The sequence below is a fragment of the Bos taurus genome, chromosome 1, assembly GCF_002263795.3.
Source record: "Bos taurus isolate L1 Dominette 01449 registration number 42190680 breed Hereford chromosome 1, ARS-UCD2.0, whole genome shotgun sequence".
Lineage (NCBI taxonomy): Eukaryota > Metazoa > Chordata > Mammalia > Artiodactyla > Bovidae > Bos > Bos taurus.
In genome coordinates, this window is record NC_037328.1 from 152,292,340 (window position 1) to 152,318,060 (window position 25,721).

The 25,721-nt window shown below is 52.7% G+C and overlaps 1 protein-coding gene across 1 annotated transcript in view; it reads right to left on the bottom strand.

Annotated features, from left to right (window-relative positions):
* Nucleotides 1-25,721, bottom strand: part of SH3BP5 (SH3 domain binding protein 5) — an 81,345-nt gene that overhangs the window by 7,232 nt on the left and 48,392 nt on the right. Inside the window, exon 4 of the mRNA NM_001206288.3 lies at nucleotides 7,200-7,364. Coding sequence (NP_001193217.1) covers nucleotides 7,200-7,364 — 165 coding nt within the window. The remainder of the gene's footprint in view (nucleotides 1-7,199; nucleotides 7,365-25,721) is intronic.

Below are 25,721 nucleotides of genomic sequence, written 5' to 3' on the forward strand. Positions count from 1 at the left end.
GGAATCTGGGATTAACATATACATGCTACTGTATGTAAAGGACATCAACCACAAGGACCTCTGTATAGCAAACGGAACTCTACCCAATATCTTGTAATAACCTATAATAGAAAAGAATCTGAATATATATATATATACAGAAACATACATATACATGTATACCTATACAACTGAATCACTGTGCTGTATACCGGAAACTGACACATAAATCAACTGTACTTCAATTTTTTTTTAATAAAGAAAAATGTAAAAATTAAATGAGGAAATTAGTGGGGAGACTAAGATTAAACAAACTTGCAAAGAGAAGAGGATCACCGTTCCCGATTCATCTATTCTGGAAAAGTCATTTCAGATAAGATTAAACAGCCCAATCGGCTGAGGCAACGAGCAGGAAAAGGACAGAACGACATGAAGCATCCTCTGAGCCAGCGGGTGTCCACTTCCGTGGAGTGGCCACCGTGGGCTCCTCCTGTCCCACCGCAGGTCAGGAGCCAATGGGCAGGCAGGCAACACGAGAGGGGCTCGGTCATCAGGGGCTCCGGAGCCCTCCAGAGCCAGGTGTGTGCATCAGGACAGCAGGAGAACGAGGACCTCAGCCATCTGGCCCCTTCCCAAACATTCCAGCTTAGCTGGTGGACGCAGGAGAATCCAGGATCCGGAAGGATTAAGCAGAAACAGATTCTGAGGCTCACACACATTTCTGTGGCCAGAAAACTCGTCAGCTAGAATGCTGGGGGGAACATTTTCAAAATGAATTCAAAAACCAACCCTCTATGGGGGCTCAAAGGCACGTTCCCAGAAGCAGGGACAGTGTCGGTTCTCTCCCCACTAACCTAGAAGCGCATCAGAACAAGGCTGGTTGGGAGGGGAGAGGACGCGGGAGAGAAAAAGCAGTTTGGACCACGGAAACAGCTGCCAACTTCCTTCCCACCTTCTACTTACAACTCACCCAAGTACAGAGTGAACTAGAAAGGCAGTAGCAAGGCGGGGATAGAGGGCCAGCTTTTTATTTTACCCAAAGAGCAGCCAGGAGGAGGCCAGAGGGCCCTCAGATCGCTGGTCCACCATCTCAGACCCCCGCAGGACGGTTTCAGGAGGACACCACCGAGGAGGCAGCCAGCGGTCCGTCACCCGCCTCGGGAAACAGCCAGTCAGCCCAGGGTAGTTTCCTTATGCGCTTAAAATTAGGTGTTTTTTAAGAATCGGGAGAAAGTCTGACATGAGCAGAAAACATCGAGCATCCTGTCTGTTGCCCCTCTCCAGATTATCTCTGCCTTTCGTCGTCTTGGAGCTATTTCATGACCCTACAAGTTGTGGGAAACTGATAGTAATACAAATGATTCTTATCCCTAGAAATCAAGAGGAAGTGTGTGGAGATGCATTTACTTGTTGCTTGCCCTGTAAATACTGACCAATTCTGTATCTGCCTGTTAATTCACCTTGGCACTCTTGAACTTAAGCATGAGTGTTGTTGTTGTTTTTTTCTGAATTCTCCTTTCAAAGAGCTGTAACATCAGATTAGTTCCATCCTTAATTAATGCATTAAATAAAATATTTTATAAGAGAATACTTCATACGTATCAGAGTTAAAGCTTTACCTTCTTTTAAAATATATATATATATATATGTATGTTTTTAACAATGGTTTTAATGCTTGAGATACTTTTAAAAACAGAATTAGAACAAAGTCAGAGAGGGAAATAGGGAACCAAGATAAGCTTGCTAAAATGACCTCTCAATCAAGATCAAGGGGCTTGGGAAACCCTTCTGCTTGGCTTCTCACATCAAAGACGTCACAGAGACATCAGATGCACGCAGAACCTCACCAGCTTGGTCACTTAAGAGAAACTGCAGTAACTCTTCAGTGTAAAGCTGTAAGGATTTACTGCTGTAACCTTTATGAACACATGAGACCCAAGCACATCAGACAGGTGAAGACACACTGTGGTGACTGGTTCTACTACAAGAGGATTCGGTGCAGGGCTCACCTTTAAGGACCTGTCTGAAAGCATAATGATCTTTTTTGGGATAGTTTTTTGATATGGACTCTTTTTAAGTCTTTACTGAATCTGTGTGATACTGCTTCTGTTTTACACTTTGGTTTCTGGCCGCGAGGCATGTGGGATCTTAGGTCCCCAACCAGGGATGGATCCTGCACCCGCTGCCCTGGAAGGTGAAGTCTTAAACACTAGACTGCCAGGGAAATCCCTGAAAGCATTTTAAAGAGAGACCTACAAAAGCTGTGATTTGAGGCTACAGTAAAGAGCATCCCCTGCAAGAAGCAGGGTTCCCACCAACTGCACACACAGGCCCTTGTTTTTCTTTGGTCCTTAGTCTACAAAAAAGCTTTCTAAAGTGAAACCCTCGGAAGAACCCAAGCACATGGCAACGTCGCCAACGCAGACTGAGGCGGCAGCAAGCACACTGCCCCCTGCCTCACCCGACCCACCGCACCCACCACCCGGACCCCACGGGCACAGTGCCCCCTGCCTCACCCCCACCAGCCCCAACTCCCGGACCCCACGTGCACACTGCCCCCTGCCTCTCCCCCACCCGCCCCAACTCCCGGACCCCACGGGCACAAGCTCCTGCCTCACTCCCACCAGCCACACCTACCACCTGCCCCAACTCCCAGACCCCACGTGCACACAAGCTCCTGCCTCACCCCCACCAGCCACACCCACCACCCGCCCCAACTCCCGGACCCCACGGGCACAAGCTCCTGCCTCACCCCCACCAGCCGTACCTACCACCCCGCCCCAACTCCCAGACCCCACGGGCACAAGCTTCTGCTGCCAGAGGCGAGCCCCTCACTGTGCTTCCTGCCTCCAGGGGGAAAGTCGCCACGCGGTGCACCTTGGTTACGTCTCCTCGGCAACTCAGCAGCCCCTGAAGCCTGGAATCGGGTGTGAACTGTGTGCCCAGGGATGAGAAAATGGCGGGCGGATGCTGGGAAGGTGGAGACCACGAAAGGAAGCGGAATGCAGAGGTCCCTGCAGGCCTTGAGGTGCCCAGACACACATGCAACCCAGACCCGAGGAGCCAGTGCAGTGCCCAGACCTCCACGAAGACCAGGCTCCTGGGCCTGGACTGCAGGCCCCGCACCCAGCTCTGCACCATACTCTTCAGTTTACGGCCAATGAATTCAGCTCAGAGCCAAGTACACTGAGGAAGCACATCCTGTGTGCCCAGAGCACGCGGGAGACCAAGCCCTGGACCAAGCCTCACGGTGCAGACACGCAGCAGCAGCACGCCCCTCAGGTGGCTGAGGTCCAGGCTGTTGGGGCTACCTTGGGTCACGGTGGGGGGCAGGGAGGGGGCGGCAGCAGAGGCTGCGCGGGGCAGGGGGGCTCAGTGCAGGGGGGGTGTGGTGCAGGGCGCCGGGGGGAGGGGCTCAGTGCAGGGCGCCGTGGAGCGGGGCGGGGCTCGGTACAGGGCGCCGTGGAGCAGGGGGTGGGGCTCAGTGCAGGGTGCTAAGGGCTCACTGCAGGGTGTCGGGGGGCTCAGTGCTGGGGGCTCGATGCAGGGTGCTGGGGGACTCGCTGTGGGGTGCTGGGGGTTTGGTGCAGCGTGCTGGGGGGACTTGGTGTGGGGTGCTGGGGGGGCTCAGTGCAGGGTACTGGGGGGCTCGGTGCAAGGTGCTAGTGGAAAGGCATGAGTGAGGAAGCCTTTAGGAGGGCTTGGCACAGCCAGGCATCCACTCTCCACAGGAAGCGTGCAGCTGCCCACCTCCTTCCCAGAGCTGACAGGCTCCCGGAGAAACCGCTGTTTTCTGGCTTCCTATGTCCCCTGAGAGGACTGCGTTACTGGGCTGACCCCTGGGTGCACCAACCTCTGTGGATTCTGACGACGAAGAAGTCAGCCTCCCTGGGGTTCCCCCAAACCCACAGACACGCACTCCTGCCCCCTACAGGTTGGTTCCAGATGCCCAACAACCGACCACCCGCCACTGCCCAGCAGGAGGGTTTGGGGCCCAAGTGGCTGGAAGAGCCGCAGCCCCGGGCCCGGCGGCCAGCGGGCAGTGAGCGGGATCTGGGTGGTAAGCCACGCAGCTGCCCCCAGTGCTTGGGAACCCGAGGAGCAGAGGCCTCCTCCAGGGCCTCCAGCAGGACATGGAGAATGGGCGCCAAGCAGGCCCCCTCCTGGGAGGACAGGGCAGCCCAGGCCCCCTGCCCACAGAGACACAGACACTGCTCACACAGACACTGCCAGCCGGGACACCAGCACGCACCGAATGGCTGTGTCAGCCGGGCTGGGGGCCCTGCCGGCAGGACGACCCGAACCGGGCTCCTTGCCTCACTGTCCACCTCGCCCAACCCTCTCCCAGCCACACACCCTCAAGCTGAGCATCCCAGAGCAAAGAGCAGGGCCCCCCGCTCCCAGGAAGGCAGCATCGTGGTCCCCTCAGCCCCTTGGCCTGTTCAGGCCGCCTTCTGATTCTTCTGTGGGCCTGGGCGCGTGGGCCCAAGGAGGTGGCATCTCAGGGCCTTAGGGGACAGGTGGTACCCGCCCACCAGCACACGAAAGCGGGCCTGACGGCTCACGTGCCTCCCAGGGTGCAGGGCACACCCCAGGCGTCTCCTCCCAGCAGCTGCTGCTTCCTCACAGTTCACGCCCCCCCCCCCGCCCCCCTACTCCACAACAAGCCACGTGCTCCTCCTCCTCTCTGGCCTCTCTGCACAGACATCAGGAGGGCCGACGGCTCCCTCCTGGAGGGTGGAAAGCTATCACCCCCCTCTCAGGGATACTGCTCAGCCAAACCAGGTGGAGCTGGGGGAGCAGGCGGCATCAGCTGCCTAAGGCCCGAGTGGGAGCAGCAAGGACCGCACACCCCCAGGGAGGCCCCTCAAGTGCACTGCAGAGCTCAGCTGACCCCAGCACTGGGCACAAGACTGCTCCTTGGTCCCCACCTGGGGCCCTGCACGTGGTTGAGCAATACAGAACCCGGGACTCCCACGGCGACCACAGCAGGGGCTGTCACTCGAAGTCTGGAGGAACAGAAGGGACACCCAGAGAACCCTGGGGAAGGGGGTGCAGAGACCACAGGTCCTTCCACCGTGCCTGGGGTGGGAGCCACCCTACCCAAAGCAGGGCCGCTTTCTCGAGATGGCCTGGACCCTTCTGAGCTCCATATCCTTCTATGGACGCTTCTGTGGCACTTTGTTCAGCAGCAGAAGTCCTTTCTCCTGAAGAAGCAGGCTTCCTGGAGGACCCAGAAGTCAGCTGAGACCGGGGACATACTCTAGACCTTTTGCTTTGTCTACCAGCAGTCAAGAAGCCCAGGTGTGCCAGGGCCCTGGGAGGGCAGCTCACAGCAGAGCCACCCGAGGGCGTTTCTGCCCCACCCGCCACGGCCACAGAGCGTGCCCCTCCAGGCTGGGGTTCTCAGGGACCTGGGGACACGGCCCCAGAGAGCTCTGCTGCGTGCTTTGTCTCTTGCTGATGCCACTCTCCAGCCCTCCTTCTCCCTCCTCAGGTCAAGGAGCAGCCTCCGAGCCCCATAAAACCGGAGAGGAAGCGAGGGAAGAGGGCCAGGAGCCCCCCAGGGTGGAAATCCTGGCCCGTGACCCAGGAAGTCTGCTCATCTGCAGAGGTCACCCCCACAACCAAGAAATCGTCGGCAGCCTCAGTGAGGGGACACGTCAAATGACCCTCCCAGGGCCCTCAGGGGCCCCACGTGGTGTCAGGAGGCCTAGGGCCATCTTGGACAGCTCCCCAGTTGAACACTGCACAACCCCAAGGAGCGCCATTCACAAAGACAGGTGTGAAAGGTATTCTCGGCCATGGAGTGTGGAGGTCCTGGGGACACCTCTTGGGGACTTGCCATCACCATCTACTACGGCCCTGGGACTTAACAAGTAGAAGGAGAAAAAGCAGAAATATGTTCTGTTATTTTTGTAAAGGACACATTAAGTGATCTCTGCGATGATTCCTATCTAGCTGATATGGATCTTGGTTGGGGTGGAAGGGAGGGTGGGAAGAAAAGGCAGCCCTTCCATGAAATTCTTGGAAGGAGGTTTTTTCCTCCATCCTTTATACTCTGTCAGGCTACTTGTAAATTTCCAAGATTCCCGAACTCCCCTGTGGGAGTTCCCCAGTGGACCCAGGAAAGCTGTCCCGGCCTGCATTTGGCTGTCCAGGCCTGTGTCCACCAGGAGACAGGAGGCTCCAGGCCACACAAGCCCAGGCGGGGGTCTGGGCTTTAGGGGGCAGCAGCGGTGGAGTCAACGTGGATTCGACACCAAGTCCCAGCCCTCTGTGAGTCAGGCGTTCTATTTAGGAACGCTCAAGGCCACCTTTAATCATCATGTCCTGCAGGACCTGAGCCCACATGGCAGGTGACACTGGAAAAAGTTATGTTCTAGCCCTGCAGGCGGCCTCTCGGGGATCCAGACCAGGCCCGCAGCCCCACCCCTACGCCACCCCACATCCAAGGCCTCAGCAAACCAGCGGAGGAGGGGGAGAAACACTGAACATCCCGCAGGACCCTCTGGAGCCTGGGCGAGTCAGGAAGAGCGGACAAGTCCAGCGACACCCATCACTGCTGATAGCCCTGTGGTCAGAGATCAGGTCCCGGAACTGCTGAATGATGCCCCATGATGACCTCAAACCCAGCAGGCACAGCCAGTGAAGCCCACAGCCTGCAGAGCCCGCTTCCCACAGGCACCCTGGTTCCCCAGACCACACCCAGTCCGGGCATCCCCAGGGTTCAGGCCTTAGCCGCCACGGCCCGCCTCTCACTGAGAGCACACATGCCCCAAGACCAGTCCGGCAGGTCATCCAGATCGTCCACCCGGAGCTCCAAACCCCGCCAGACCCCAGGGACTCAGAGGGAGGAGACCCTGGAGAAGGACCGGGGGTCCCCTGGGGAAGCCCACACTGGTCAGGACTGTCAAGGATGATCTGAACCAGAGGGACTTCAACTGACAAGGACGGGGCACTAAGGCTGACACTGGGGGGCTGCCACCGGGGACGACGGCTTAGTTCCAGGCCTGCGGAAACCCCCAGGAGATGACCACTTGTGGGCGAACAACATGCCTGTTTGCTCTGCTCCGGGAAACCCCAGGGACGCAGGAACCCGAGGTGGGGGCAAGCCCAGCCCCCTCCCCGCCGCACGCCCACCCTGCCCGCCCACACGCAGGTGCAACGCAGGCCCACATGCGTGCGCGCGCACAGGTGCGCCCCGCGGAGACTCGTACCCTCTGGGTGGCGTGGTTCAGCATCTCCTGCCAGGCTGAGTCGAACTGCCTCTTGTCGTCCTCCAGCAGCCGCTGCTCGGCCAGGGAGATGGTCTCCTTGGCGGCGCGGAGCACCTCGGTGGCCCTCTGGAAGTCCTGCGTGGCTCGCTGAGCCTCCAGCTGCGCCTGCGCAGGAGAGACCTCGTGAGACCGCGGACCAGACCGGTTATAACTCCCCTCCCCGGAAGGTGGGCGTCCCGAGGGTCTGCACGGGTGCAGACCTTCTCTGCCTGTGCAGCCCGGGCAACAGGCCAGGCACATGCAGACGCCGGATGGGGCACGTGGAGGTCTTCACAGCCTGGGACCCAACGGACCCAGATGCACCGGCCAGCTCTGATCCGAGTTAGTGGCAGCAGAGTGGCCCACGTGCGGCAGGTGTGCCCGACCACGGGCCTTCACAGAGATGCTCTCATTTGCCCAGGGGGCCGAGGGCAGTGTCCCCAGCCCCGCCCCCACCCAGACCCGTGGTTTGGGCGGTTTGGTTCACAGCACAGGAGAATCCGAAAAGCCCCGGAGAAAACAGTCCAGCAGCATCATTCTGGGTGGGAACCGTGGCTCCAGGAGGCCCAGGCTGACTCCCGAGCTCATGCAGCTGTGACCAGACTCCGGCTGCTCAGAATCCTGGCCCCGTGGGGTGACGCTGCAGAACAGGCTCCCACTCACATCGCACACACCCACACTGGCGACGGGGTGCAGGGAAGACCCTGATGGTCACAGCACCTTCCCTGCTCTCAAGGACCCTCAAGCGGGCGAATCAATAGAAACAGCGGCCAAGTTCTGGGCCTTTTGAAAATGTAACACGTCGTTAATCCAAAATGAGTGTGAACATCCCACCCTTTAAAGTCCTAACACAGACGGAGAAAAGCGATCTCCTTAACTAATATCCGTGCTGTCTACATGATGAAATGACAGTATTTTGTACCTACTGGGTTAAAATATTAAAACTAATTCCACCTGCTATTTAAAAAAATTTTTTTTTACTGGGACTAGAAAATTGAACATTACTTAGTTGATTGACAGTCTATTGCTTTTCAACAGTAGAAACATTCCCCTGGGAGGGGAGCATGTGGTTTGCACCAGAAATTTGCAACAAATCTTTGTCCCCACTCAGGGCAGGCTCAGCCTGGACTCCCGGCCAGAGTGCAGGCGAGCTGCCGCCCTGTGCTGGCCTGCCGCAGCCTCCCACCTGCCCACCCCTGCTAACAGGACCCCTTGGTCAGTTGCACAAGCTGGGCGTCAACCCCAGGGCGGTCCCTGGGACCCAGGAGTGGGGAGGAAAAGAACCAGGCCTCCCCCATCCCGAGTCAGCTTCCTGTGACCGAGAGCAAGTCTTTGGAAACCACGGGCCGTTTCCCAAAGGTGGTCAAGAAGAGCAAACTCAGACCTGGAGTCTAGCAGCCCCCGGGTAAGGGACAGATGTGTGGCCGACCCCTCGGGGCCATCACTGCACGCTTCAGGTCACACCCGGCCTGGGGGCGCGGACCCAGGACGGCTTCTTAAAGGGGGACGATCCGGAACTGAGGCTGGGAGTCGGGATGATTTGAAAATTCTGGGTTGGTTGGGGCCTAGAGGAAGCAGAGAGTGGGAACAGATCGTCTCCAGGAGGCGTGACAAAGACCCTAATCAGGATTTTAAAGGGGAATCAAGGACGGAAGCCTGGGGGATCTTCCCTGGGGGCTCAGTGACTGAGAAGCCACCTTGAAAGGCAGGGAACACGGGTTCTGTCCTTGGTGGGGTAGCTTAAGATCCCACATGCCACAGGAGAGCTAAGCCCGTGTGCTGCAAATACCAAGCCCGGATGCCACAGGGAAGACCCAGCACGGCCAAAATTAAAAAAAAAAAAAAAAAGAACGGGGGCCTTGAGCGAATGTCAGGCTAAGGCTTTAACCAGGGGACCTGCCTTCTGTGACCCACTCCTGCCGTGCGACCCCAGGCCCTCCTGGTGTGCCTCTAGGGGCTGGGGGCCGCCCCCTGGACCTGACAGATCCCCAAGAAGACAGCACGGTCCACTGCCAGCAGCAGACTCGCCGCTCCAGGGCCTGGGCTCCAGGCCCTCAGTGCCCTTGGGCTTCCCTGGTGGCTCAAGCTGGTAAAGAATCCGCCTGCAGTGTGGGAGACCTGGGTTCAATCCCTGGGTTGGGAAGACCCCCAGGAGAAAGGAAAGGCTACCCACTCCAGTATTCTGGCCTGGAGAATTCCATGAACTGGATAGTCCATGGGGTCGCAGAGAGTCGGACACGACTGAGCGACTTTCACTTTCACTTTAGTATTTCAATTCAGCAACATTTAAGGATAAACTCTCTTCTCCCAGGTTGTCCTGCTTGAATTATGAAACTTTTCTTTCTTCAAACAAACCGAAAAAAAAAAAAAAAAGATGATGCTCTCAGGGGGACCTTCTGAAATGTGGTTGCTGTGACCTGGGTCCAGCCCATCATCACCCACTGCCGTGTTATCTGCAGCTTCAAAATAAGAGAACCAGACTTACAAGGAAGGAAAAGAGGAAGCCCACCTGAATGGCCCTGCAGAAGAACAGGAGCTCTGTCAAGTCCCTGGGGAGCTTCCTCAAGGTTCCTTCCCTCCTGTGGTACCAGAAATGGGGTTTCCTTATCATTTGGTGGATCCTGCTACTATGATGGTTTGGTCGACATTTAATCCACAGGAGCCAAATGTATCCCCTTATTCATTCATTCACTGAAATGAGCTGGGCCTGTGTTCTTTTTTTTTTGGGCCTGTGTTCTGTACCCACTGTCTGTTCTCTGCATCTTTCTTGGAAATAGAGCCCTCATGTCTCCAGGTGAGGCGATGTCCCAGCTAAGACCCTCCTTCCCAGCTGTCACTATGGTTAGTGCCCCTGTTACTTTTAGCTAATGAGATATAAAAGGACATGGAGTGAGACTTCCAGGATTGTCTTTCCATCTGTGACATGGATACAATGACCAGTGCTTCAACAGCCATTTTGGATCATGAGGCAAGTCTCTTAAGGATGAAGAAACAGAAAATTAGGCCCTGCCCTGACTTTTCACACAACAGAGAACATAAAGTTTCATGTTTAAGCCAGTGTCATTTGAGGGTTTTCTGTTAACATTCCACCAAAGTGAAAGTGTTAGTCGCTCAGCAATGTCCAGCTCTTTATGACCCCATGGACTGTAGCCCACCAGACTGCTCTCTCCGTGGGATCCTCCAGCCAAGAATACTGGAGTGGGTTGCCATGTCCTTCTCCAGGGGATCTTCCCAACCCAGGGATCAAATTCTGGTCTCCTTCGTTGCAGACGGATTCTTTACCATCTGAGCCACCACATGAGGGTGATATTCAGCCAAATCTAAACCTACATGATAACGTATCTTTCCCTCCACACAGCTGGGCTATCCTGAAAACTTGATAGACATGACTACAGCAGCCTGCACAGACCAGTTTAATCTCTCTCAACGTCTTTCTAGCTGCACATAGCCCCTGTTACAACTTTAAGCCCAGGGAAACAAACTTTGGGAGCTTCCTAAAGAATCCCAAAGTGCATGACCTCTTTGTAAGGCATTTTGCAAACATTTTCTAAAACCACATACACAAAGAAGAGCCAGGAAGGCACATACATGGGGAGGGGAGCAGGCACCAGCCCCCCAACCCCGGCAGGACACAGGCCATCAGCTGTCGATGAGGCACTGCCTGGACTCTAAGTTCTGGGGGCGAGGGGAGACAGAGCCCAAAGCAAAATAATGAGTTCCAGCTCAGCAGGGAAAACAGACACGTTCATTACGAATTCCCAGGCAGACAGTGGCAAGTGACAGGTGTAAAGCACATGCGACCATTGTTAAGAGAGTGAAATCAAAGGTTTCTTAGGGCAGGGTCCTTGATGGAGAGGGTGTGAGGCACCAGATTCGGCCGTGGAAATACGCAGGGCATCGGAGAGCTCACGCCCACATCAAACTGAGGAGGCTGCACTCAGACTGCTTGCCTGCATCCTAATAGGACACGTGACCTCAAAAATCAGAAGCCAATTGAGAGTCCAAAAGTGAGTCAGAAAGAGAAAGATAAATACCGTATTCTAATACATATATACGGAATCTAGAAGAATGGTACTAAAGAACTTATTTACGGGGCAGCAATGGAGAAACAGACATAGAGAACAGACTTACGGACATGGGGAGAGGGGAGGAGAGGGTGAGATGTATGGAACGGGTAACATGGAAACTTACATTACTATATGTAAAATAGATAGCCAACGGGAATTTGCTGTATATCCCGGGAAACTCAAACAGGGGCTCTGTATCAACCTAGAGGGGTGGGTGGGGAGGGAGACGGGAGGGAGTTTCAAAAGGGAGGGGATATATGTCTACCTGTGGCTGATTCATGTTGAGGTTTGACAGAAAACAGCAAAATTCTGTAAAGCAATTATCCTTCAAAAAAATTAATTAAAAAAAAAAGTAAAAGGTTAAAAAAAAGCAGCCTATCTGGTTTTCACCATCGTATGAAAGACAACACCTAGAAATCTTTGGCACAACCAACTGAGCTTTACCTTCAAACTCCAACAAAGGACTCCGGCCCTGATGTTAACACATTAGCTGAATAAGGACTTCCTCGTCCACACAGGGGCCGGAGCCAGTTAGCAAACCGGACCAGAGCGAGGCCCTCCCAACGCAGCTCTGAGGAGGCGATACCAGCAGAGCCGTCAAGAGGCAATACAGGAAAAAGGCGACAGGTCTTCACCACCTGTGAACACGTAATGGCTTTCACAGACACTGCTCCATGCAGACAGCATTAAAAGGCGGCCCGTGAACAGATCTGGTAAGGGACCAGCCATGAAATAAAAAGACGCTTACTCCCTGGAAGGAAAGCTATGACCAACCTAGTTCAGTTCAGTTCAGTTCAGTTCACTCAGTCGTGTCCGACTCTTTGCGACCCCATGAATCGCAGCACGCCAGGCCTCCCTGTCCATCACCAACTCCCGGAGTTCACTTCGACTCATGTCCATCAAGTCAGTGATACCATCCAGCCATCTCATCCTCTGTCGTCCCCTTTTCCTCCTGCCCCCAATCCCTCCCAGCATCAGAGTCTTTTCCAATGAGTCAACTCTTCTTTCCAAATTTGCTGGCATATTCAGTGCAGCACTTTCACAGCATCATCTTTCAGGATTTGGAATAGCTCAACTGGAATTCCATCACCTCCACTAGCTTTGTTCATAGTGATGCTTTCTAAGGCCCACTTGACTTCACATTCCAGGATGTCTGGCTCTAGGTCAGTGATCACACCATTGTGATTATCTTGGTCGTGAAGATCTTTTTTTTTTACAGTTCTTCTGTGTATTCTTGCCACCTCTTCTTAATATCTTCTGCTTCTGTTAGGTCCATACCATTTCTGTCCTTTATCGAGCCCATCTTTGCATGAAATGTTCCCTTGGTATTTCTAATTTTCTTGAAGAGATCTCTAGTCTTTCCCATTCTGTAGATGGTCAACACTGAAATCAGACTGATTATATTCTTTGCAGCCAAAGATGGAGAAGCTCTATACAGACAGCAAAAACAAGACTGTGAGCTGACTGTGGCTCTGATCATGAGCTCCTTATTGCCAAATTCAGACTTAAATTGAAGAAAGTAGGGAAAACCACTAGACCATTCAGGTATGACCTAAGTCAAATCCCTTATGATTACACAGTAGAAGTGAGAAATAGATTTAAGGGACTAGATCTGATAGATAGAGTGCCTGATGAACTATGGACTGAGGTTCATGACATTGTACAGGAGACAGGGATCAAGACCATCCCCATGGAAAAGAAATGCAAAAAAGCAAAATGGCTGTCTGGGGAGGCCTTACAAATAGCTGTGAAAAGAAGAGAAGGGAAAAGCAAAGGAGAAAAGGAAAGATATAAGCATCTGAATGCAGAGTTCCAAAGAACAGCAAGAAGAGATAAGAAAGTTTTCCTCAGTGATCAGTGTCAAGAAATAGAGGAAAAAATGACCAACCTAGACAGCATATTCAAAAGCAGAGACATTACTTTGCCAACAAAGGTCCGTCTAGTCAAGGCTATGGTTTTTCCAGTAGTCATGTATGGATGTGAGAGTTGGACTATTAAGAAAGCTGAGTCCCAAAGAATTGGTGCTTTTGAACTGTGGTGTTAGAGAAGACTCTTGCGAGTCCCTTGGACTGCAAGGAGATCCAACCAGTCTATCCTAAAGGAAATCAGTCCTGAATATTCTTTGGAAGGACTGATGCTGAAGTGAAACTCCAACACTTTGGCCACCTAATGGGAAGAACTGACTCATTTGAAAAGCCCCTGATGCTGGGAAAGATTGAGGGCAGGAGGAGAAGGGGACAACAGAGGATGAGATGGTTGGATGGCATCACCAAATAAATGGACATGAATTTGGGTAAACTCCAGGAATTGGTGATGGACAGGGAGGCCTGGCGTGCTGCAGTCCATGGGGTCGCAAAGAGTCGGACACAACTGAGCGACTGAACTGAATTGAACTGAAGGGGGCCTTCATTAGACACTGGCCCCACCAGCTTGGAAACTGTGGATTCCCGCAGTCTTGGAAACAAGGCCGGAGGAGCCCCTGCTGAGGCCACAGTCGCTGCCTGGACTCCGCCCCACACCAGCCAACAGCTGGGCACCAGATGTTCGTGCTGGGTGCAACAGAGGCGAAGCTGGTGCACAGGCCATCCAGCTTGACCCTTCATTAAAAAAAAAAAAAAAAAAAACAGGGCCCAAGGAAGCACGACCACGTGTTAAATGTCTCCTTGGGAGCCGGCCAGGAGACCAGAGCCCCCCGACCCTGGGCGGGGCTGTTTCCGTTCTACCATGAGGTGTCTGCTCCCTGGGCAGTGTTACCAACAGCACGATCGTGGGCAATCGGACAGTCTATCCATGAATCACACACAGTCAGAGGGGCCGCCAGGACCAAGGACCACACGGGAGCCCCCACCCGGGATGCCCACCAGCCAGTCAGCTGCAGAAACTAGAAAATGACTAGGGGTCGGGTCACTTGGCCGCCCAACACCCGTGCTCCCACTCGGGGCGGCTCCAGATCACAGAGAGCGCCCGCAAGACGAGACTGGCCCAGTACCTGACTGCCAACAAACGCTCAGTGTGGGTTCAGATAACTGTGAGGAAGATCACAGCAGCTACTGTTGGAGCATCCACTCTGAGTCAGACGGTATACAGTGAGATGTTCTGGGACAGGCCGCACTAGGGTCTCAGAATTACCCTGGGAGCGAGTCCAAGTGGCATCCTACCTTGTGAAGGAGACCAGCTCAGAAAGGTTAAAGAAACTGCCCAGGGCCCCACAGAGAGCAAGGGTGGGTCAAGACTCAAGCCCTGACCCAGGGCCTTCGTGCAAAACTTCTAAAGAAAAAAAAAAGCCACCTGCTGGGCTACACACTGCTGAGCAAGCACTGCTCCAGCGAGGCCCCTCTTGCTGCTTCTCCTAATCCCGGCGCCACACTGGACTGCTGAATAGACGGGGATGGGTAGGGGGGGTCACAGGGAGAAAAGATGCTAGCCCCCAAAGACAGCGCATTTCCCTTCCACAAAGTGGGGGTGTGGAGGTGCAGGACCCCCGTGTAAGAGCTCAGCTCCTTCCCAGTCAGGAACCAGGGGAGCCGAAGGTGGGGTCTACAGAGGCTGAGGCTACACGCTCTTGAGCGGGACCTCTCCTGCACCCCAACACTGCTCCCTCCCCTCGGACCCCACTCCCAGGGGAACAGCGGGCCATCACCATTTCACACCCACTCCCCTCAAAGGCCTCCAGATGGCTTTCCCTATCCCCTTCTGAGAGCTGGTAGCACTTGAAACCCAAAGGGATGCTCCAGGTTTACTGAAGGAACGAGTGGGCTCCATCTGCATACACCTCCCAGCAGGCGAAGGCAACAGTCACGGATCCACAAAAGGCTTCTGAAGACTCTGGCGTGAAATGGACACAGGGTTCCCACGGCCTCCCAGAGAGGTCTGGAACGTCCCTGACCCGGGCGGGCAGCACTGGCCCTTTGCTGGCCGTGGGGCCCCCGGGAGACACTGCAGGGAGACCTGGCTTCTGCAGCCCGAGAGCTCCAGGTGGGACGGCTCCCGCTCCACGGGGCTCAGGACAAGGGCCAGGTGCCCACTGCACCAGGCACCTGGTTGGGGGAAGCCCCCGTCTTTGCTTTTTTTTGATTTTTTAAGATACAATTTTGTCCTTGCCTCTTTAAAAAAAAAAAAAAATTATTCATTTGGCTGCACCTGGCTTTAGTGGTGGCAAACAGGGTCAAGTTCCCGGACCAGGGACTGAACCCAGGCCCCTGCACTGGGAGCACAGCAGAGTCCTAAGCCACTGGAGCACCACACTGGGAGCACAGCAGAGTCCTAAGCCAGTGGAGCACCACACTGGGAGCACGGCAGAGTCCTAAGCCACTGGAGCACCACACTGGGAGCACGGCAGAGTCCTAAGCCACTGGAGCACCACACTGGGAGCACGGCAGAGTCCTAAGCCACTGGGGCACCAGGAACGTCCTTGGCCTTGCCTCCTCACGGGGACTGCTGCACGTGCTGCTGGGAGAATTCAGCCCCCAGCTAGAGGCTCGTGGAGAAAACCCCCGAGGCTTCTCTAAGCCACCCGAGGAAGAGGAGAGGCCCTCAGAGAGGGAGGGACATCCAGGGGGAAGATCAAAGTGGGCAGGAGGCAGGGCAGCTGCTCTTGGTTTCACTCAAGCCCCAGTCCGTTCTGAGTCATCCTAGGGATGGGCAGTCGCCAGAGCCTGAGACGTTTGGTTCCAGAAACTTCCCCCTTCCACGCCCTTCCAGACATATCTGAGGTTAACAGAAGAGTGGACAGAAACAGGCAGCGGCCGCTTTGACCCTGAGGATGCTCTGGACGCAAACACTGTCATCAGAAGCATCTTCTAGAGAGAATTCCATGCAGCCCTTTCAGTTGCTTGACATTTTCATATCCAGTGTTCCTAACTTTTTTCACGTGTATTTAGTCAAAATCATTTTCACTTGGATCAGTTCTTTTCAGTTTCACATCAACCTGAACCATCAAGCAGTTTCATCGACAAACTTTACTCATTACAGCCTATGCCATGGAGTTCTCCGTTATTTCTGTCAAACAATTTTCCTGGACCAATTTTTTTTACAGATCTAAGAACTGGTTGAACATATGGGACATCAATTTTTAATCAGTCCCAAATGTTAGCATGTACAGTTTGAGCCATAATCAGTTAACATTAAACTGTATAATATAAAACATATTAAACAATATTATTACAAATTAAAGATCTGTGGTGTGTATTTCTCATTACAGAAATATGAGAAAGCCTTGAGCAGTCTTAAGAGACATCATTCAGGGCCTGCAGCTGGTTAAGTGGAAGGCTGCAAAGCTTGTCAATAAATGGCAAAGAAGCCACAAGGGATGAGGAAAAAAATCAAGGTCAAATAGTTTTATGTCAGGAACCATTTAACAGGAGGCTTCCTGTGTGCTGTTTTGGATCTGTCAGGAATTCTCTGTTCCTTATTAATTCCTGAATATTCAGGAATTGAGAGGAGAGGCAAGCCTCTCCCACGACTGAGGAATCCAGGCATTTCCTTTGTTAGTTTTCTATACAGTGGTAAGTACCCTCTTCCTTTTTATGAACCACATGGTAAACATGGTTATTTACAACTCTCTCTTTCTTGTGGATGACCTCATGTTTTCTTGATAACTTGTAAGTTTTGATTTTATCTCTGCTGAAAACAGCTATCTTGTAAGACAGTATAAATACCTACACAATGCTAAATAAAACACCTTTGCTCCATCAGAGCTCTGGTCCCCGTGTCTTGCTTTCTCACTCTCTCTCCCTCTCTTTTTCAGGCTGATCCCCTGGAGCACAGAGGCCCTCTGAGTTCACTTTCCTGCCCAGGCTTCTAAGACCCTCTCGAGAAGGCACTCTGTGCCTTCACCCCATTGAGAGGGCACCTGAGGCCTCTGTGAACAGAGCAAGCCTCGTGCCAGGGGCTTTATTGGCTTTCTGTGTAAACCAAGGAATATCAGCCTTTCTCTCCTTTACTTTCTTATCATCGACTCCATACCACCAGGTTCCAGTCCATTAAAGGACCTCAACAGTTTTATTCTATCCTGAGGTTAAAGATGAGCTGTTTAAAAACAAAAATTCAAAAGCTATTATCTGCTTCAAGGTAACACAGAAGTGAGAGCTAAGGGGTGGGTGGCGGGGAGGTAAAGGTGAAATAAGATTGGCCAATGGATTAGTTTTTACAGAAGCTGGAGGAACGATATATGTGGTCCCACTGCTGCTGCTAAGTCACTTAAGTCATGTCCGACTCTGTGTGACCCCACAGACAGCAGCCCACCAGGCTCCCCCGTCCCTGGGATTCTCCAGGCAAGAACACTGGAGTGGGCTGCCATTTCCTTCTCCAATGCATGATAGTGAAATGTGAAAGTGAAGTCGCTCAGTTTTGTCCGACCCTCAGCGACCCCATGGACTGCAGCCCACCAGGCTCCTCCATCCATGCGATTCTCCAGGCAAGAGTCCTGGAGTGGGGTGCCATTGCCTTCTCCGGTGGTCCCACTACTCAATATATATGTGAAATTTCCTATAATAAAAAGTAAGTAAAACTATTCTCATTGGCAATTACCTACTTACTCTTCTCTAGAACTGCAGTGTCAGGAGCCACCGGTCACAGGTGGCTACTTACATTTAATTACAATGAAATAAATATTCAGTTTTCCCGGTTGCGTCAGCCACACTGAGGAGACCCAGACTGAGGAGTGCTCATGAGTCACACGTGGCTGGTGTCCCACACTGGTCAGCGCAGACTCGTAACATTTCCAGCATCACAGGAAGTTCCACTGCCCAGGCTGACCTAGACACGGGCCCACCAGGAATGAAGGCTGGCGGAAGGTGTCAGCTACCATGCACCAGCTCTGGCCTGTGTTCATCAAAACAGCATCTTTGCGCTCATCACCACTAATTATTAGAGAAATGCAGATCAAACCTGCAAGGAGGCAGCACCTCACAGGGGTCAGAATGGCCGTCGTTAAAACGTCCACATACGTGCTGGAGAGGGTGTGGAGGAAGGGGAGCCCTCATACACTGTTGGGAAGCATGTAGATTGGGGCAGCCACTAGGAGAAGAGTGTGCATGCTCAGTCACTCAGTCATGTCTGACTCTTTGTGACCCTATGGACATGGGAATTTTCAGTCAGGTATACTGGAATAGGTTGTCATTTCCTCCTCCAATTGGAGGTCCCTTAAAAAAACCTTAAAAATAGAGCTGACATAGGATCCAGCAATTCCATTCCTGGGAATATATCCAGAAATGAAAGTTGCTCAGTCATGTCTGACTCTTTGTGACCCCATGGACCATACAGTTCATGGAATTCTCCAGGCCAGAGTGGGTAGCCCTTCCCTTCTCCAGGGGATCTTCCCAACCCAGGGATCAAACCCAGACCTCCCGCATTGCAGGCAGATTCTTTACCCGGCTGAGCCATCAGGGAAGCCCGGGCATCTATCCAGAGAAAACTCTAAGTCCCAAAGATACAGGCTCCCCTATGGTCACTCAGCACCATACACAACCTAATCGCTGTTCAGGAAGCAACCTAAGTGTCCGTGGACAGAGAAAGATAAAGAAGATGCGGTACATACGCACAGTGGAGTATTACTCGGCCATTAGAAAGAATGAAATAACGCCACTTGCAGCGACGTGGATGGACCCGTGATACACTTATCTGTGGAATCTAAAATATGATACAAATGAACCTACTTACAAAACAGAAAGACTCGAAGACTGAAGGGGAAGGGGTGGGGGGGGAGTGGAGTGCAAATCTGGGATTAGCGGATGCAAACTATTAATATTACATGTATCAACAGCACAAGTGAACCAGGTGCTAACGTATAGCACAGGGAACTATATTCCAGACCCTGTAATAAACCATAATAGAAAAGAATACGAGAAAGGATGGATACATCATTTCGCTGCACAGCAGAAGTTAACAAGGGGCTTCCCAGGTGGCACAGTGGTAGAGAATCCAGCTGCCAACACAGGAGACCCAAGAGATGCAGGTTCGATCCTTGGGTCAGGAAGATCCCATGGAGAAGGAAATGACCACCCACTCCAGAATTCTTGTCTGGAAAATTCCATGGACAGAGGAACCTGGCAGGCTGCAGTCCGTGGGGTCACAAAGAGTCAGTCATGACTGAGCACGCACACACACAGAGAAATTAACACACACTGTAAACCAGCTATATAAAAATATTTAAAGCAGCATTTTCATCCTTGCTTTGTATTATAAACAATCACACAGTTAAAAACCTGTAATAAGGGAACCCTGGGATACACCGTGTTGAGACCCTGGGTGTGGGGAAGCCCCAGCCACCCAGTAGGGTGCTATGACCCAGTTTCTGGCAGGACGATGCCCGCCTCCCCTGGTCATCCACAGCTCCGGACTGACCAGGGCTGGGTCTGACTCCGTTTCAGCGGGGAGCTTCGGGGAAGTTCACCGAGGACGGAGCCCAGCGCCTTCTTTCTTGGGCCACGTGTGGGTCTGCTCCTGACCCCTGGGACCAGCACACACATCCACACCTGCCCCACTCAGGGGCCACTTGCCCTGGGCCACCAGTGGGCACCACCTGCCTCCCTACAGGAGGTCCCCAGTCCAGCCAAGAGGTGCCAGCAGGAGGGGGCGCGGGGCTCTTAGGCCAAGTCAGCAGGTCAAGCAAGTCAGCTGCAGCATCTGAGACCTTCACGCCCCACTCCTCCGTGTGATCACGGCAGATTCACACAGCCTGCCAGCCACACGGGCCCCCAGAGCAAAGCCTCGCTGCTGCTACACGGACCAACAGACGCAGAGCCTCTCCCACCCCCACCCCCGTCAGGAGGGTGCCCCCCCACATACCCCCCACCCCCGTCAGGAGGGTGCCCCCCCACATACCCCCTACCCAGGGCTTCCTCTGCCTCCCACGCTCCAAGCTGGTCAGGCTCCAAGCTGGCAAGAGTCGACCCAGGGCAGGCCCAGGGTAGGAGACAGTGCCTGAGGCCAAGGCCCCGTGGCCCACCAGCACAGCGTCACACCCAGACCCCCGGCCCAGGGCGCTCAAACCAGCAAGTCTTTGGGTTCAACAAGACAGAAACAACGGAGACCAAGCATTTTCATTTTACAGAAGAGAAATCCAGCACCTAAGAGTGCCGAAGAACTGATGCTTCAGAACTGTGGTGCTGGAGAAGACTCTCGAGAGTGCCCTGGACTGCAAGGAGATCCAACCAGTCCATCCTAAAGGAGACCAGTCCTGGGTGTTCACTGGAAGGACTGATGTTGAAGCTGAAACTCCAATATTGTGGCCACCTGATGCAAAGAGCTGACTCACTGGAAAAGACCCTGATGCTGGGAAAGATTGAGGTCAGGAGGAGAAGGGGACGACAGAGGATGAGATGGTTGGATGGCATCACTGACTCAATGGACATGAGTTTGAGTGAACTCCAGGAGCTGGTGATGGACAGGGAGGCCTGGCGTGCTGCGGTCCATGGGGTCGCAGAGTCAAATGCAACTGAACTGAACTGAAAACGTGAACTGGCCTGCTCAAAGGCACAAGTCACGTGCCGCCTCTAACTCCTGCAAACCTGTGCTAACTCAGGGAGCCTCTCTGCTGTGGAGGGGTTCCCAGGCTCGGCAGGGCTGTACCATCCTCCCACTGATTTCCATCTCTGCCTCCCCCATAACACCCGTCAGCCCCAGAACACAAGAAGCACAGCACCTCCAAGCCTCAAGGTCAGGGAAGCTTCCAGGGGAAACACAGCACAGACCCAGACACGACAGGGGGCCTGGTCACACTGAGGATGTTGGGGGGTTGCTGGTGAGTGTGGCCCCCCGCTCTGCAATGACAGCCCTTCGAGCTCATGAATACGCTGCTGGCTTCCCAGGGGGAGGAGAGTACATGGGAGCTGGGAGGATCCTGGATAAAGCACAGGGTGCCAGGGTGGGATCCACACTCCCTCAGCTCAGCCACAGCCAGTCACATCCCTGCCACTGCAGAGGCCCTGGCAAAGCGCCACCCCTGCCCGCACCCCCTACCCTCTCCTTCCTCCCTGGTGGGGGCCAACCGGCCCTCTGGGGGCACACAGTCCTCCTCCACCTGTGAGCAGAGATGCCAACCTTTCCAGGGCCCGCTCTCCAGAAGGTGGTCCCACCGGGACCACATGCACAAACAGGGCCCCTTGCGGCTCTCCAAGCCAAGGGACCCCAGCTCTTCATAGACCAGGGCGCCAACAAAAGAAACCTTCCTGCCCTGCACAGAAGTGGCGCTGACCGCCCGCACAGTGGTCAGTGAGGCAGCGTCCTGCACCCAAAGAGTGGGGAGCAGCAGGTGTCAACAGTGACCACGGACTCAGGCCTTCGATCTCGAACAGGTCACTGGACTTCTCAGACTGGAACACGAAAGCCGCTGCTAACTCCCAGGGAGCCTGGTTCCAAGAACTGAAGACACGTAATTACAGCAGGAATTTTTGAGGCCAGGGTCCAGAATGCAGTTTTCTGGCTTAACCATAGACAAATGGCCCATCAGCGGGTGAGCTTACCACTGAGCTATTGTGCTTTTGCTATCATCTCTACTGTCTACACTGGCAAATTTTCCATAATAAAAAGCTTATAAAATTGCTTATTGACGCACTTATTAACAGCCGTTGCTTCGTTATTTATCGATCACACAGTTCTCTCCTTACACTCAGAGTATGTCACTGGGTTGAGTAACAGCATCACATGAGGGAAAAGGGGGGCCCACACCATTTATCAAGTGAAAAATATAACCGCCATTTCCAGTCAAATGTTTTAAACCAATCATGAGAAAAGACATTGTTCAAACAGCCAGGGAAATCTGAAAAAGAACTGGGTATGAGATGGTACACAAAGAACTTTTATCCATTTTGTTAGATGTAAAAATGTGATACATTTAAGGTTTCTTATCTGTTAGAGATAAACACTTAACTATTTATGGGTAAAGTGATACAGTATCTGTGAAGAGCTTTAAAATAAAAACTGGGGAGTCTGAGGAACACCGTGATTTCAAGATATTAACCATTGCTGATGCTGGTGAGAGGTACCTGGGGTCACTGATAACTTTACTTTTGTGTACACTTCAAGCATTCCATAATAGAAAGGGGTAAAGTATTTTTTGAAGGCTTTGGTCCATCAGTTACCATTTTTGCTATTTACCTGCCAAGTAATTTTTTTCCAGTAATCATGTATCCAGGAGATCAGCCCTGGGATTTCTTTGGAAGGAATGATGCTAAAGCTGAAACTCCAGTACTTTGGCCACCTCATGCGAAGAGTTGACTCATTGGAAAAGACTCTGATGCTGGGAGGGATTGGGGGCAGGAGGAGAAGGGGAAGACAGAGGATGAGATGGCTGGATGGCATCACTGACTCAATGGACGTGAGTCTCAGTGAACTCCGGGAGTTGGTGTTGGACAGCGAGGCCTGGCGTGCTGCGATTCATGGGGTCGCAAAGAGTCGGACACGACTGAGTGACTGATCTGATCTGAGTCATGTATGGATATGAGAGTTGGACTATAAAGAAAGCTGAGCACTGAAGAATTGATGCTTTTGAACTGTGGTGCTGGAGAAGATCCTTGAGAGTCAGTCCCTTGGACTGCAAGGAGGTCCAACCAGTCCATCCTAAAGGAGATCAGTCCTGAAAATTCATTGGAAGGACTGATGCTGAAGCTGAAACTCCAATACTTTGGCCACCTGATGCAAAGAACCAACTCATTTGAAAAGACCCTGATGCTGGGAAAGATTGAAGGCAGGAGGAGAAGGGGACGACAGAGGATGAGATGGTTGGATGGCATCACCGACTCAATGGACATGAGTTTGAGTAAACTCTGGGAACTGGTGATGGATAGGGAGGCCTGGCGTGCTGCAGTCCATGGGGTCGCAAAGAGTCAGACATGACAGCGACTGAACTGAACCTGCCAAGTAATTATAAAACTCCAGAAAATGCTGCTCACTATTAATAAAAAACTTGGGAAACCAAATGTATTTTGTCAAGGGTGGTCCTCATGAAAGACAAAATTTAAATAAATAAAAATTAGAAAAATAAAACACCTGTAGGACTGCCAATGAGGGGAAGTAAAGGGCCAATTAAGAGATATACAACACTGAGGAGCTCCAGATCCCTCAACCCCACCCCTGCCCCTGTGTAATCTTGAAATACAATGTATTAAAACTGTGGAGAGTCCTACACTAGCCCTGGACATCCTGTGAGTGGCCAAACCACTGCAGCTGTGCAGAATTTCTCATCTCCAATCTTGATCTCCTCTGCTGTGATTGCAAACCTCAGCTCTCTGTCCCCGGCACAGGCGGGGGAAGGAAAACACCCACGCACAATGACAAAGCACATTATCAGCACAAAGTGCTTCCAAGCAGGGCAGTAATCAAGCCTGCCCCGCCCTGCACCTCACTCCTGTTGCCAGGAGGATAAAAGGAACCAGGGCAAGAGTGATTATCAAACCTCTGCTGAACCAGGATTCACTTACAGAATCCAGCCTACAGCCCTGTTGCTAAGTATTGCTATATCCATTTGACACCCAAAGAAACAGAGGCTAAGGAATTGATCCAAGGTCACACAGCTAGAAAGGAGACTGCAGCAACCTAAATGTTCATCAAGCGATGAACGGATAAAGAAAATGCACTGTAGATACGCAATGGAATATTAGACTTGCCTGGTGGCTCAGATGGTAAAGCGTCTGTCTACAGTGCGGGAGACCCGGGTTTGATCCCTGGGTTGGGAAGATCCCCTGGAGAAGGAAATGGCAATCCACTCCAGTACTGTTGCCTGGAAAATCTCATGGACAGAGAAGCCTGGTAGGCTACAGGAATGGAATGTTACTCAACCATAAAAAAGAATGAAATAATGTCATTCACAGCAATATGTATGGACCAAGAGACTATGATACTAAGTGAAGTAAGTCAGAGAGAGAAATAAGACATAATATCACTTACACGTGGAATCTAAAAAATTATACGAATGGACTTATTTACAAAGCAGAAAGACACACACAGACACAGAAGACAAATTTATGGTTACCAAAGGGGGTTACACCCTTTGGTAAATTTATGGTTACACCTCCAGCTCTGTACCAAGGACCAAATGGGCTCCAAAGACGTTTCCAGCATCTATACAATGAAAAGAAATGTCTCCTGCCTCCGAGATAAGAAATACTCAGAAGCTGTTAAGAGGAGTGTCTGTGGACGGCCCCTTCTCTGCCAGGCTGGGATCCACAGCTGGGGAGGGGGAGGAAGGGATAGATTAAGAGTTTGGGATTAACAGATAAAGACTACACATGTAACAAATAAACAAGGACCTACTGTAGAGCACAGGGAACTATATTCAATCCCTTCTAATAATAAGGGAAAAGAATCTCAAAAAGAATATATACATACACACACATACACACACACATATATGCATAACTGAACCTCTGTGCTATACACCTGAAAGGAACATGATATTGAAAATCAGCTACACAGGTCCCAGGACTGCAGGGTCCCAGAGAGGAAAAGCAACATAAGCCATGTACTGCTACACCTCTCCTGCAGGGGGCTCACAAGACCCTGATGAGAAACCACAGAAGCTGCCAGCGGCCCTCAGCTGGACAAACGGCCTGCACGGGTCCGTCCGCACACCCAGGTCTCTGGCCAAGACATTCTCTCCATTGAGCGTCCAAAGCTGGACGAGTCCTGGCCAACCGCTGCACCTCCAGCTCTGTAGCAAGGACCAAATGGGCTCCAGAGACGTTTGCAGCATCTACACGATGAAAAGAAACTGGTTCAAGAACATGCCTCCTGCTTCCGAGATAAGAAATACTCAAAAGCTGTTGAGGGGAGTATGTGTGGATGGGCCCTTCTCTGCCAGGCTGGGCTCCACAGAGGGGCTCATCACCTGGGCAGCTTCCTGACACTGGTCGGGACTGCCTCCAGCAGTCCGTGTCTCCCTCACACAGCTGCCTGGGTCCACTCCCAAGGGGCAGGGGACACACCCAGTCCAGACAAAGTGACTTCCCTTAACTCACTGGGCAACGAGGGACGGATGGTTGGGAAGCCTTCTCAAAGCTTTCTACCCTTGACCTAAAAGCCTGGAAGACACCCACAAAGGGGCCCTGAAGGAAGGTGAGGAGGAGAGGGAACAGCAGGATGCCTCAATCCCTGGACCAGCAACACACGCTGGGCGGCCAGACACCCGGGCAGCTCTGCAGGCTGAGGGCCCGCGGAGCTGGTGCTGCAGCGTTCAGTAAGCTCACAGGGAGCCGCGGGATCTCTCAGAGCATCGCCCAGCAATCCGGGAGCCTCAGTGATGGAGAGACCATTACTGAACGCTTCATTCCCCAAGCCCAGCCAACCTACACTGCAGATGCCTAAGAAATGTCTGTTTATTACTCAGCCACAGAAAGGAACAAAATTGCGTCATTTGTAAGTGATATGGATGAACCTAGAGTCTGTCACCCAAGGGAAGGAAGTCAGAAAGAGAAAAATA